Below are 12,711 nucleotides of genomic sequence, written 5' to 3'. Positions count from 1 at the left end.
AGCAGTTTTAGTTAGTGATTGCAAGTGATGTGATCGACAAATAAGAAATCTTTCCTTTGCATTGAATGTGTTATTTTGAAAGTTCAATAGAATTGACTTGTCAGCACAACATTCCTCCCAAGAGCCACTGCACACACCCACATAGAACAGGCTCCAAAAGGACTCACATTTAGACCACAAAGCAATTCCTAACAAATTTTAAAAGATTGAACTCATAAAAGTATCTTTTCTGAACACATGTTATAAATATAATAGTATTTATGATAATAAATATAATAATCAATAAAAAGGAATTTAGGAAACCTTTGACATGTTGAAATTATTAAATACATATAGAAATTAATGAAAATTTCCTCAACAACTAATGTATCAAGGAGTAAATTAAAAGCAGAATTGAATTATTCATTTTAATCATTTTATTTCTTATTTACACTTTCAGTTTTTCACACTAGAGAAACTATTCAGTATTTACACGTGTGTCCTATTTATTTCACTAATGAATATGGCTTCAATATGCATGCATTTAGCTATAAATGTCTCTAGTTTCTCATTCTTTATGGCTGAGTAATACTCCATTTTATAAAAAAGCCACATCATCTTAATCCAGTTTCCAGTTTATGGGCACTTGGACTGTTTCCAAGCTTTCACTATTACAAACTGTGTAGCTATAAACATGGGTGCACATATATCCCTGGAGTATGATTCTTTTAATTCTTTTGAGAAGATACCCAGCAGGGGAATAGCTGGGTCAAATAGGACCTAGTCTAGCCCTAGTTCCTTGAGGTATCCCCATACAGATTTCTACATTGGTTGCACCAGTCTGCACTCCCACCAAAAATGGAGAGGGTTCTTCTCCCCTCACACCCCAGCCAGCATTTGTTACTTGTTGATTTCTTGATAGAAGCCATTCTTTCTAGGATGAGGTGGATTCTCAGTGTTGTTTTCATCTGCATCTCTCAAATGACCAGTGATGTTGAACATGTTTTCATGTATTTATTTGCTGCTTTTAATTCTTTGTCTGAGAAATGTCTGTTCTTTTCAGATGCCCATTTTTGATAATTTGAAATAGGAAGAAAAGATCAAAAGGGGTAGTTATGTTCGGAGGGGAAAGGGAAAGGAAAAGAGGGAAAGGAAACATTATGAGAAAAGAAAAAAAAGGAAACAAAGTCTATGTAAATAGGGAAGGTTGGAGGGGTGAAGGGCACACAGGTAATGAGGAAAAAATAAGAATCAAGATACATCATGTACAGGTACAGGAACCCAATGATAAATGTAAATATATTGTTTACCTAAAATATACCAATAAAAGAATTTAAGAAAAAAAGGGAAATTTAAAAAAATGTAAAATAAATTAGTATAGAAATAAAACATGACAAAACCTATGTGATTAAGTTAAATTGTTTGTAAGAGAGCCAGGGATTTCACTCAGTGGTTCTGCCACCTATCTCGCAAGCACAAGGTCCTGAGTTCTATCCCTAGTACCAAAAAGAAAAAAACTGGTGCCTGGTGATGTAGCTCAGTGCGAAACCCCCGGGCTCAATCCCAGTACTACTAAATTATTCATAACAGGGGATTTTATTCTCTGTGTGTTACCAGGGGTTGAACCCAAGCCTTTGCACATGCTAGGCAAATTGTCCATTTGAACTTCATCACCATCCATTTTAATTGTTTATTTTAATGCAGGAAATTACAAATTTGCCCACAATGGCTTTAAGCTTGTAATTATCCTTTCTAATCATCATGAACAATTGCTATTATAAACTATGCCTAGAACTAGTAGAAAGAAAGAAATTATAAAAAACAGTAATAGGTAAAATAGAGATAGAAAAAAATTAACAAAACAATGAATTGGTCTTTTCAGTAGCTTGACAAGATCAATAAATTATTTTTAAGAAAAAATAAAACAAAAATTCACAACAAAATAATAAGAGAATAACAATTGTTAATATGCTCTTTATCATTATCTTCAAAGTAGTTACCCAGAGAAAAGATTCTCACTTAGAAGGAAGAAATAAACATAATAGCACAAATTTAATAGCTAGGCTAATATATTAATTGGAAAACTCAAACAAAATCACAAATTAATAAGGAGCTATTCCATGCAATACCATAGAAATCCAAAAGTTTACAGGTGACTATTATGAAAATCTTAGCAAATCAACAATAATTTAGAATCTGATAGAATTAAAAGTTTTAATAAAATTATTCATAAAATCCTCAGGAAGCGATTTGATGTCTTCAATGATCAATTCTTCCCAAACTATTCACAATAGAACTATACACAATGAGATAACAAGACAACGAAAGTACCGAAGTGTGTGATTTGCAGCACTGATAACGTGGAATGTGTTATGTTACGTAAAGTAAGCCAGGCATAAAAAATGAATATTGAATTTTTCATTCATTGGCTTCATCTAAAGATGTTCTTCTCATAAACTTCAAAAATGGAACATTAGTTACCATAGATTGGGAATACTAGAGAAGAAAATGAAGGATATAAGTAGAGGTTGGTCTATGGGTACAAAGTTACAATTAAATAAGAGGAATAAATTAAGGTATTATTAGACAGTAGTGTGGGAATGGTCAAAAATATTGGGTTTTTACCAAAAAATAGCTAGCTAGGTGGGCTTTGAATAAACTCAGTACAAAGAAATGATAAATGTTTAAGGTCATAAATGTATTAATTATCTTTGCTTAATCCTCCCACAATGAATGAATGTCTCAGGTACCACTTCCTACCCCTTAAATATGTACAACTATTATTTTTCAATTAGGTGGACAAAAAATGTGAATAGAAATTTCTCAAAGAAGAAGTCATACAAATAGACAACAGGTACTGAAAATACTATTCAACATCACTAATTATAATGGTAAAGTAAATTAAAACCTCAGCTCACATGAATGGCTTTTGTTGTAAAGACAAAATATAATCAATGGTTTTGAATATGTGGAGAAAGATAACCCTTGAACACTGTTGATAGGAATATATATTACTAGAGACATCATTAAAAACAGTATAATGTTTATAAAAATAAAAATGGAGATAGTGTAGGATCTGACAATTCCAAAATATAAAAATCAGTATGTTAAGATATGTGACCATTATCAATATTATGACAGATTTAGTTCACAATATCCAACATATGAGTATGAGTTAGCTTTCTCTACTGGAACGGAATCAGTAGAAAATATATGTATAATTGCACAGGGAGATTTATTATGTAGGCTTACAGGATCAGAGGCGGAAGAGTCCACAGGGCCTTATGTGGTATCAGAAGCTGAAGAACCCACAATGCCTATTTGTATATTGGAGAGTCAGAAGATCCAGTCACTGCTTAGCCCAAGAAGATGGAAGCTGCAGAACAAGAGGAATCATGGGAGCAGCAACAAAGATCAATATTGTAGAAGTTGTCTATGGAATTGCTAGAGTGAGTCAGCATTGGAAGAAAGTGGAGACCAATATCCAAAAGCAATGACAGAGATTCTTCCTTCTTTCCATTTTTATTTTGTCCAGGTTACAAGTCTATTGATTGGTGCCAGTCATATCCAGTGTGGGTCTTATCCTTCAGATTCCTAGTCTACATATCAATCATCCACAGATACATTCATAACTTTACTAATCCACTAGATGATTCTTACTCAGGTAAAATTGATATATCATGATTAGCAATTACAATTTACCCCCTCTGAATTTAACAACCTACTTATCTCATAAACCATACTTGATCTCCAAATCAAATAGTTGCTTCATAATTACACCTAACATGATACAACTATCCTGCTCACAAAAGAAAGGCACGAATTCCTTCTCTAGGAAAGAAGAGAGACTCTTTCAGTGATGCTTATGCTCTATTGTGTTACAAAGAAAGAAAACAAAGACTTCTACTTAGTATATGTATATATGCATAAGCATATCAAGGCAATAGGAAAGAAATATTCATGAAACCTACAATCCTCACTTCAGTAATTTGTCATGTTATTATAGTTGGTATTTATAATTACCTACTTATTATTCCCATTCTGTATTCTCCTGGCTCTCAGAAATCACCTAATTGAGTCTTGGTTATTTATCTTGTAGTGTGCCCATATCCTCATTCAGGAGAGTTTTGGGCCACTTGTCATCCTGCCTGGATTGAGTCACTGTAGTTTCCTATTGATCTTAGTAATAGGGCATAATAATGCTAGGAGATGCCTTAACTGAACTTCTCCATCCTAAATATAGTAGTTCTTCTTTCCATTGTTGCATAGTAGCCTAATTTTCCCGTCCCTTAGTAGTCTGAATCAATCACTCCCACCAACACTGTAACTCTGCTTTTAGCTGTTGACTCAGTGGCAAGAGGAGGCAAAAATGACCAGGAGAAGTCTTAGATTGCAGTTAATGTTTGTGGCTCCTAGTATAAGTTTTCCCTGAGAGGGAACTAAGACATCTAGCTCAGCAGAGCACAAGGTCATGGAAACAGGAAGCAAAAAATTTGATAGTGGATCACTGGTGAGTGATACCATTCCCACTCCACCCCTTCATTATTGGGCCCATGAATCCTGGGTACAGAAGGAAAAAATGCTATATATTAGGGACTGATGCAGAACATATTACAGCCTCCTTGAGAACCTTACTCTCGACATGCAAAACATTTCCACTTAGCTGTAACTGTAAGTGCATCTTTAAAAGGCCATTCCAACTTTCTGTCAACCCAGCTGCTTCTGGATGTTGGAGAATATAATAAGACCAGTGAGTCCACTGCCATACTTACTAGGTATGGCAAGATTTATGGCTATACAGTGCATTTGTGGCCACAAACAATGCTGCGTATAATACCATAAGTGTAGATGAGGCATTTTGGAGGCCCATAGACAGTAGTTTTGGCAGAAGCCTATATGCAGAGAAGGCACATCCATAACCAGAATAACTTTCTATTCCTGTAAGAAAAAGTGCTGCTCTGTCTATTATAAAAGTGGTCCAACATAATCAACTGGTCACCAGCTTACAGGCTGGTCATCCCAGGGAAAGGTGCTGTATCAGGGACTCAATTTTTGTCTCTGCTCCTGTCAGAATGAGGATTCTGCACTGGTTGTTCCCATATCAGCCTTGGTGAGTGAAATTCCACGTTGCTGAGTCTATCTGTAACCTCCTTGCCTGCCACCACAGCCACTTTGTCATGAGTTCAATGGGCAACGATGGTTGGCTAAGGAAAAATGTCATCGGCTATCCACAGAATGGGTCATCCCTCCTCTTGATTATCAAAGTCCTCATGTTCTGAGGTCACATTTTGGTGAGTATTTACATGAGATAAAAATACCTTCACTTCCTTTTCCTGTGTCATATCCTTTCTCTAAATCTTTTTATCATCAATTTTCCAGGCATGTTCCTTCCAAGTTGCTATCTATGCAGTCAAATCATTGACAACTGCTCATATAGAATCACACACTGTGCCATTTTTACCTCCAATAAAAATGTATAGCCATGTGCACTGGCCAAAATTTTGCCTGCTGTGAAGATTTCCCTTCACCACTGTCCTTCAGGAATGTCCTGAAAAGAGGCTTTTTCTTTTGTTGTAATTCAGCTGAATACTTTGGAGTAGTTCCTGCATAACCGGCAGAACCATCTGTAAACAATCCCATGTCCTTTCTTCCTTTTTCAATAGATTATAGGGTACACACCATGAGGCAATATGTGCATTCTAGAGGAGAGAAAACATTTCAACCAGAGTCAGGATCATGGAATTTTCGGCTACTTCTTCACATGACTTACTTTTACCTTCTGGTCCTGTTGGGGACGAGTAATGTATATGCCACATCCATTTGATAACTATTGCTGTGCGTGTTCAACATTAAGACTTCATGGATCATATAGCACCCAGTTCAGGATGGGTATCTTGAGCCACATTGTAGCCTTGTGTCCCAAGCCTAAGAGTTCAGTTTCTCAAGGCTAAGTATCAGGTTAGTTGCTGTTTCTCAAATGGAGAGTGGTTTTTTGTACAGATGATAGCAGAACCTTGCTCCAAAATTGTAAGGGCCTCTACTGTGGCTCCTCTCTGAGGGCCTTCCACAGGCTCCAAACAGCATCTTTATCTGCTATTGATAACTCCAGTATTATTGGATCTGTCTGGGTCCTGTGGCCCCAGTAGCAGAGCAACCGGAATGGCAGCCTGGAGCTGTTTCAGAACCTTCTTTTGTTCTGGGGCCCACAGAGAATGGTTATCAACAATTCAAAAGACAACAAATGAGGTTGTGGAAAAAATGAACTTCTGTCTGTTGTGAGAATTGTTGGTGGAATGTAAACTAGTACAAGAACTGTGGAAATCAGTATGGAGATTCTTAAAAAAATTAAAAATAGAAATTTCATTTGACCCAGATCTATGTCTTCTGGGTATCTTCCCAAAGAGTTAAAGACATAACATTACAGTGATACATTCATAGACATGTTTATAGCAGAAGAATTCAAAACACCTAAATCTTGGAAATAGCATACATGCATGTGAGCAGATGAATGGATGTAGAACATGTGGTATTTACACACAATGGAATACTGCTCAGGCATACAAAAGGATAAAATTGAATCATTTGTAGAAATGCAGATCCATCACATTACCAAAAAGCTAAGTGAAATAAAGCAGGCACAGAAAATTAAATATAGCATGGTTTCTCCTATATAAGAAACCAAAGTACCAATAATTTAAAGAGCAAAGTAAATCATAGATGATAAGGAACAGGGAGGTAGAACTTATGCAGATAGCTAGGGGATGATCTAGTGATGGAAGGAGAGGGAATGAAGGTGAGGGGAAATATAAAGACTAAGATGCAATATATGCATGTCCTGTCTCCTTATGATCAGTGCATTCATCATGTATCACAATTTGTAGAAATAAAAATATGTGCAAAAAGTAGTTGAAGGCTTGGTACCTGACAATTGAATCACCAATGTAAGTATGCATGGGAGGGCTGGTGAAACTGAAGACTGGTGTCCAAAAGCCATGCCAAAAACTGGAGCTCTTCCAGTTTTACTCTTTTTATCCTGTCCAGGCTACAAACTGATTTGATGGTGTCACCAACATCAGGGATAGGTCCTTCCACTTCAGTTTTCTGACTTATATGTCAGATACAGTCACACCAAGAACTTTACTAATGTGCGAGGTGGTTCTCACTCAGGTCAACCTGACATATTGCAATTAAGAACACAATATGCAGCCAACCCAAGTGTCTGACATCAGATGATCAGATGAAAAAAATAGTGATACATCTACACAATGTAATAAGAATCAGCCTTTAGAAAGAAGGAAGTCCTGGAATTAGCTATCATGTCGATAAACTTGGAATACCCAATGTTACAAAAAATAATTAGGTACAAATAAATAAATGCATTAAATTAATTAAAGGTAGAAACTTAAAAGTTCAACTCAGAACAAAATGGTGAATACCTGCAGTAGTGGGTTTGGAAATTATATAGATATTGGTGAAAAGACATAGATTTTAGTTAGGTAACAGTAATAACTAGAAGATATGTCTTTACATCATAATGACTATTGTTAAAAATAAATTGCATACTTGAAAACAACAGAATGGCACCATAAAGAAAGGGTGTTCAAAACATACATTTATAAAGGGCAAATGTATCCAAAATATATACTGGTCAGAAAGAAAAATACACGCTGAATAATGACAAAACATAAAAAAGAAATTTTTATGAAAAGAAACTTTTCCCTAGGAGATACACTAAATGTCATAAAGCACAGAACATGTTTAGTTCGTCCTAGGAGAATGTAAACAAAAAGTACAGTCATAAACATGAAAATATAACCCCATGAAACAGTAAAATTACCTCATTTGCAAGAAAATAGACAGATCTAGAGACCATAATATTGAGCGATACGAGCCAGATTTAGAAAGACAAATACCACATGATTTCCCTAATATATGGATTCTAAAAAAAAAATTAATAAAGTGGAATGGAGACAACGAGACACAGGAAGTGTGTAAAATGAGAAAATATGACATGAACAAAATATTTAGTATACGTGGAAACCCTCTCCCCGAATGTGAAACTAGGGTCAAGGGCAGGATGAAGGGAATGATGAGAGAGGTGCAAACTCTCAAAGTGCGTTATTTGTAGGTGTGAGTCAGCCAAAATGAAATACTAATAAACAACAGCAAATAAAGCACAATAACAGAACATTCTACATTAAAGAGAACTCTATAATTGCTTTTTTATTTTATGCAAAAAGGAAAAATTTCAAAACACAATTATAATAGAATAACAATATTTAATGGACTGTGTATCATTATCTTGAAAGTACTTAGTGGACAAGACATATACAGGAAAAGATTCTCTCTTACAAAGAAGAAACAAACAAATAATTTCACAAAACTTTGTTTTCAATAAGCTAAAAGAAACTAGGAGCATAAATGAACTGAATTAGCATATATATATATATATATATTTTTTTTTTTTTTGCAATGGTAGAATAGGTAATTTAGGGAGTTACTTGAATTCCCCCATCCCTGTTTTCAATTTATCCTATTCTTTCTCTCTCTTTTTCTTTCTCTAAATATATATATATATATGCATATATATCATGTCTCATATAAAAGAAACCATATAATATTTGAACTTGTGTATCTGACTTATTTCAGTTAACTTTATATTCTTAACTTATAATCAATTTACCTATGAATGTCTCAAGCTTATCTTTCTTTATGGCATAGTACTATTCCATCATGTATAAATACTACAGCTTCTTTATTAATCCATATATGCTCTTTCTAAGACCTAGTTATTATAAATTATGCTGCTATAAACATGGTATGGATGCATCCTGTACTATGATGATTTTAAAACTTTTAGGAAGATACTTAGAAGAGGGTAGATGGATCGAATGGAATTTCCATTTTTAGTTTTTGAAGAATCTCTAATTGCTTTTTAAAGGGAAAAATAACATTATTAGCCTGAATATTATAACCTGACATAATGACGTGAATAGAAAAAGTGTTATCCACTGTGAAAAAAATAGGTGATTTCTAAAAGTCTCAAATATGCAATTGCAATGTGATCCAGAAGTCCCATGCCTAGGTATATTTCCAAGATGAAATATACCTGCTACAAATAAAAAATGTGCATACAAATCCATAGAAGCACTATTTACAATGGCTAAAATATTGGAAATATGTGAATTCCCATCAATGCATGAAAACACATACAGTGTGTGTACAGGTGTAGTAGAATATTATTCAGCCATAAAAGAAAATAGAGTGAAAAATAAGGAAGGAGAAAATGAGAAATGCAAGAAAGGAAGGAGGAAAAGAAAGGAAAAAGAAGAAAGAAAAGTGGAAGAAATATGGAAGAGTAAAGGAATAAAAAAGGAGGAAGAGGAGATGGGGCTGAATGAAGAAAGTAAAGAAAAAAGATCTCAGAGTTGCTCTAGAAATGATATCACTATCCATAAAATAAGCAAACTCCCTTCAAAAAGTCATTTTCATATTGAAAATCCAATCACTGTTTTTACAAAATGTAGTATACCAATCCTTGAAAGGTGCACTCTGTGTCAGTTCAGTTAGTAGTGTAATAATCCATCTTAATTTTGGTTTCCTCTTCTGAGAAATTAGGTGAATTATAGCAAATATTTCAAAGAGAGGTTTTCAGGATTAAATAAAGCAATGTGTCTATAATCAATAAGCACAAACCTCATATGGTAAGTGATTTGACTTGATTATTGAGTTATTTTCATTGCACTTCTTCCAAGTAACACAAAAACAAAATAAAATCAAGGTGAAGAACAATAACATTAAAGAGTATAATTTTTACATTATAATTCCATATAGTCATTGAGTATAATGTGATATTTTGATAAACATACATTTTTCAATGATCAAATCAAATTAATTAACATATATATCACCTAAATATTTATGTTTTAATTTTGGTGAGAATATTTAAAATTAATAAGGATATAATATTTGAGAACATCATGTCAACATTGAATATGTTAGGTACATTAAATATGAAATTAGAAACATCACAGATGCCGGTAAATAAACAGGTCAAAGATAAAATGTTAGGAGACACGTGAAAGGAAGAAATAATATTTTTTGGTACTGGGGATTGAACTCATGGAAGAAATAACAAAACTAATGAGAGAGCTGTCAAGGAGAAACAAATGCAAACCGTATATACATAAATGTCATTTCCAAGTATGCAAAAATACAAATAGAAAAATGTTACATAGGTTTTGGGGAAGACAAAGAACCAGGTTATTATAATTCCAAATATTTGTCTTAGAGACATATAGAATTCCCTTAAGTTTTAAAGTCATTGGTCTATTAAGGACAAGAGGCTGTTCTGCTTAGGAATCTTCCCAGGGCCCCCTTCACATCCTTGTTCCACAGGCTGTAGATGAACGGGTTCAGCATTGGGGTCACCACAGTGTACATCACGGAGGCAATCATGCTTGCCCGAGAAGAATGGGGGAATGTAAAACTAAGGTATTCCACAAGCTTGTCCCATAGTACAAGGAGACCATACACAGGTGAGATGCACAGGTGGAAAATGCCTTCGACTTGCTTGCAGAAGAGGACATCTTCATTAAAGAGGAGACAATCTGAGAGTAAGAAAAGAGAATCCCAGTGACAGGAAACACACCCAGGAGGGCAGTTGTTATGTACAAGACAGTGTTATTGATTCGGGTATCAGAGTTGGCCACTTGGAGGAGTGGAGGCAGATCGCAGAAGAAATGTGGGATTTGAGTACCTCTGGTAAAGCTCAGTTGTATAATCAGTAGAAGGTGGAGCAGGGCATCCCAGAAGATTATGATCCCAGATATCAGGACCAGGAGACCACAGAGCTGGAGGTTCATGATGCTCATGTAGTTCAGGGAATGACAGATGGCCACAAAGTGGTCATAGGCCATGATGGTCAGTAGAAAATTATCCATTCCAGTGAAAATCATAAAAAATACACCTGAGAGAGGCACTCCCTGTAGGAGATGTCTTTATGCTGTGTCTGGATGTTCACCACCATCTTTGGGACAATAGTGGAAGTGAAACAAATGTCCACAAAAGACAGATTGGAGAGGAAGAAGTACATGGGGGTGTGGAGGTGGGAGTCAGAGGTAACAGCCATGATGATGAGCAGGCTTCCGAACACCGTGGCCAGGTACATGGACAGGAAGAGTGCAAAGAGGGCAGGTTGCAGTTCAGGATAACCTGAAAGGCCCAGGAGGAGGAACTGTGCCATCATGAGTTGTTTTCTCTTTCCATGTGGCTGGTATAACTGGTAGAGTAGAATACAAAAGCACTTTTCAAAGAACAGTAAACTGGCACCTGGGGTATTTATCCCTGTTCTGCATCACCCTTGAATGGATCCTCTTCATCTTCTCTTGAGTCCTGCCAGTGCCTGACTCACTGAGCCAAGTGGTTCCCATAGTCTGTTTTAACTTTTTATTCTTATTCATGTTTACTTTAATTTTCTGAAGTCCTGGGGATTGAATCCAGGACTTTGTGTTTAGTAAGCAAGTGCTCTACTACTGAACTATTTCTCCAGCCTTTATTATTTTGATTTTTTCAGTTTTGAAATAGTTTCTGATTCCCTTGCTCAAGGTGGCCTTGATATTAATGTCTTCCTGGCTTAGTCCCCCTGTAGTTGGGGTATAGGCATGTGCTGTCTCACCCGCTGTATTTTCTTTGATTCTGCAGAAACCTCCCTGTTTTGTCATGGATTCACTAGATCTTATTTTACTATTTAATCAGTAGTCATAACTAATTTCTTCTCTGTTATGACTCATCAAAATAACAAGCACTATTCATATATTTTTTGATTTCCCTATATTTTTTAATATGACTGGCTCCTTAATCATGAATTTTCAAACAAGCTTTTTTTCTGCGATGGCACTTCTTTGTGATGTGGCAGTTTACTGTCAGAACCTTTCATTTCTTACTAAAAATATGGATACTGCTACTACTTGATTTGTGAGATCTAAAAATGCCCAGGTACACAGTAGGATTTCAATAAATGTTTATTGCCACTGATATCATTTTTATCAATATTATTGAAATTCTCCTCTATTATAATTAGTTTGAATGTATAACTCTCCCAAAAAATTGTATTCATTTTTAATTTGACTTTTAATTAATAAGTATTTGTCATGCATATTGATCACATTCATCACAGAGAATTGTACCTGTACATAATATATCTTAGTTGCCCTCCCCACGTTTCTGCACCTTGAGCACATACTTGCAATTGAGATAAATCAGACCCATATGTTTAAACATTGCATTGTCTCTCTCTCATGTTAGAAGCCAAAACCATTAATAAGGACAAAAATGGATGATAGATATTGGGAAGTAGGAAGAAAATGTTCAAATAGGAAGAGTACAAGGGAGAGGAGAGAGAAAGGGAAAGGAGGGAAAATTAAAACTGTGTTATTAAATAAAACTTATGTAAATAAAATTTGGTTCATCTACTTATCATTTGTGTGGCCTTGAGAAAACTACTCAATTTATTTGCTTGCAAATGTCTCACTATTACATTACAGGTATTATTTACTAAAATGGTAGATTAAAGAGTAAAATTAAATAATATGACTCAGAACAATTTTCTATTGGTTCCCATAACATGTAAAAGCCATTTCAAAATGTGAATTTCTGTTCTTCACACAAAAATAAACCTATCTTGCATGGCTACTGTTTATCAATGCCCCTTTAAACTGGGTGAACATAAAT

General features: G+C 35.0%; 1 protein-coding gene across 1 annotated transcript; it reads right to left on the bottom strand.

Annotated features, from left to right (window-relative positions):
- Positions 1 to 10,311: 10,311 nt before the first annotated feature.
- On the bottom strand, positions 10,312 to 11,247 carry LOC101721162 (olfactory receptor 7D4). The gene is given in 4 exon segments (XM_004875297.2): positions 10,312 to 10,481; positions 10,484 to 10,942; positions 10,945 to 11,226; positions 11,229 to 11,247. Coding segments are annotated over 4 exon segments (930 nt in total).
- Positions 11,248 to 12,711: the final 1,464 nt, after the last annotated feature.

Source organism: Heterocephalus glaber, unplaced genomic scaffold (assembly GCF_053883595.1).
Source record: "Heterocephalus glaber isolate CG9 unplaced genomic scaffold, H.glaber_assembly_v1.0 deba00001532, whole genome shotgun sequence".
NCBI lineage: Eukaryota > Metazoa > Chordata > Mammalia > Rodentia > Bathyergidae > Heterocephalus > Heterocephalus glaber.
This window is presented reverse-complemented; position numbering and strand designations above follow the sequence as displayed.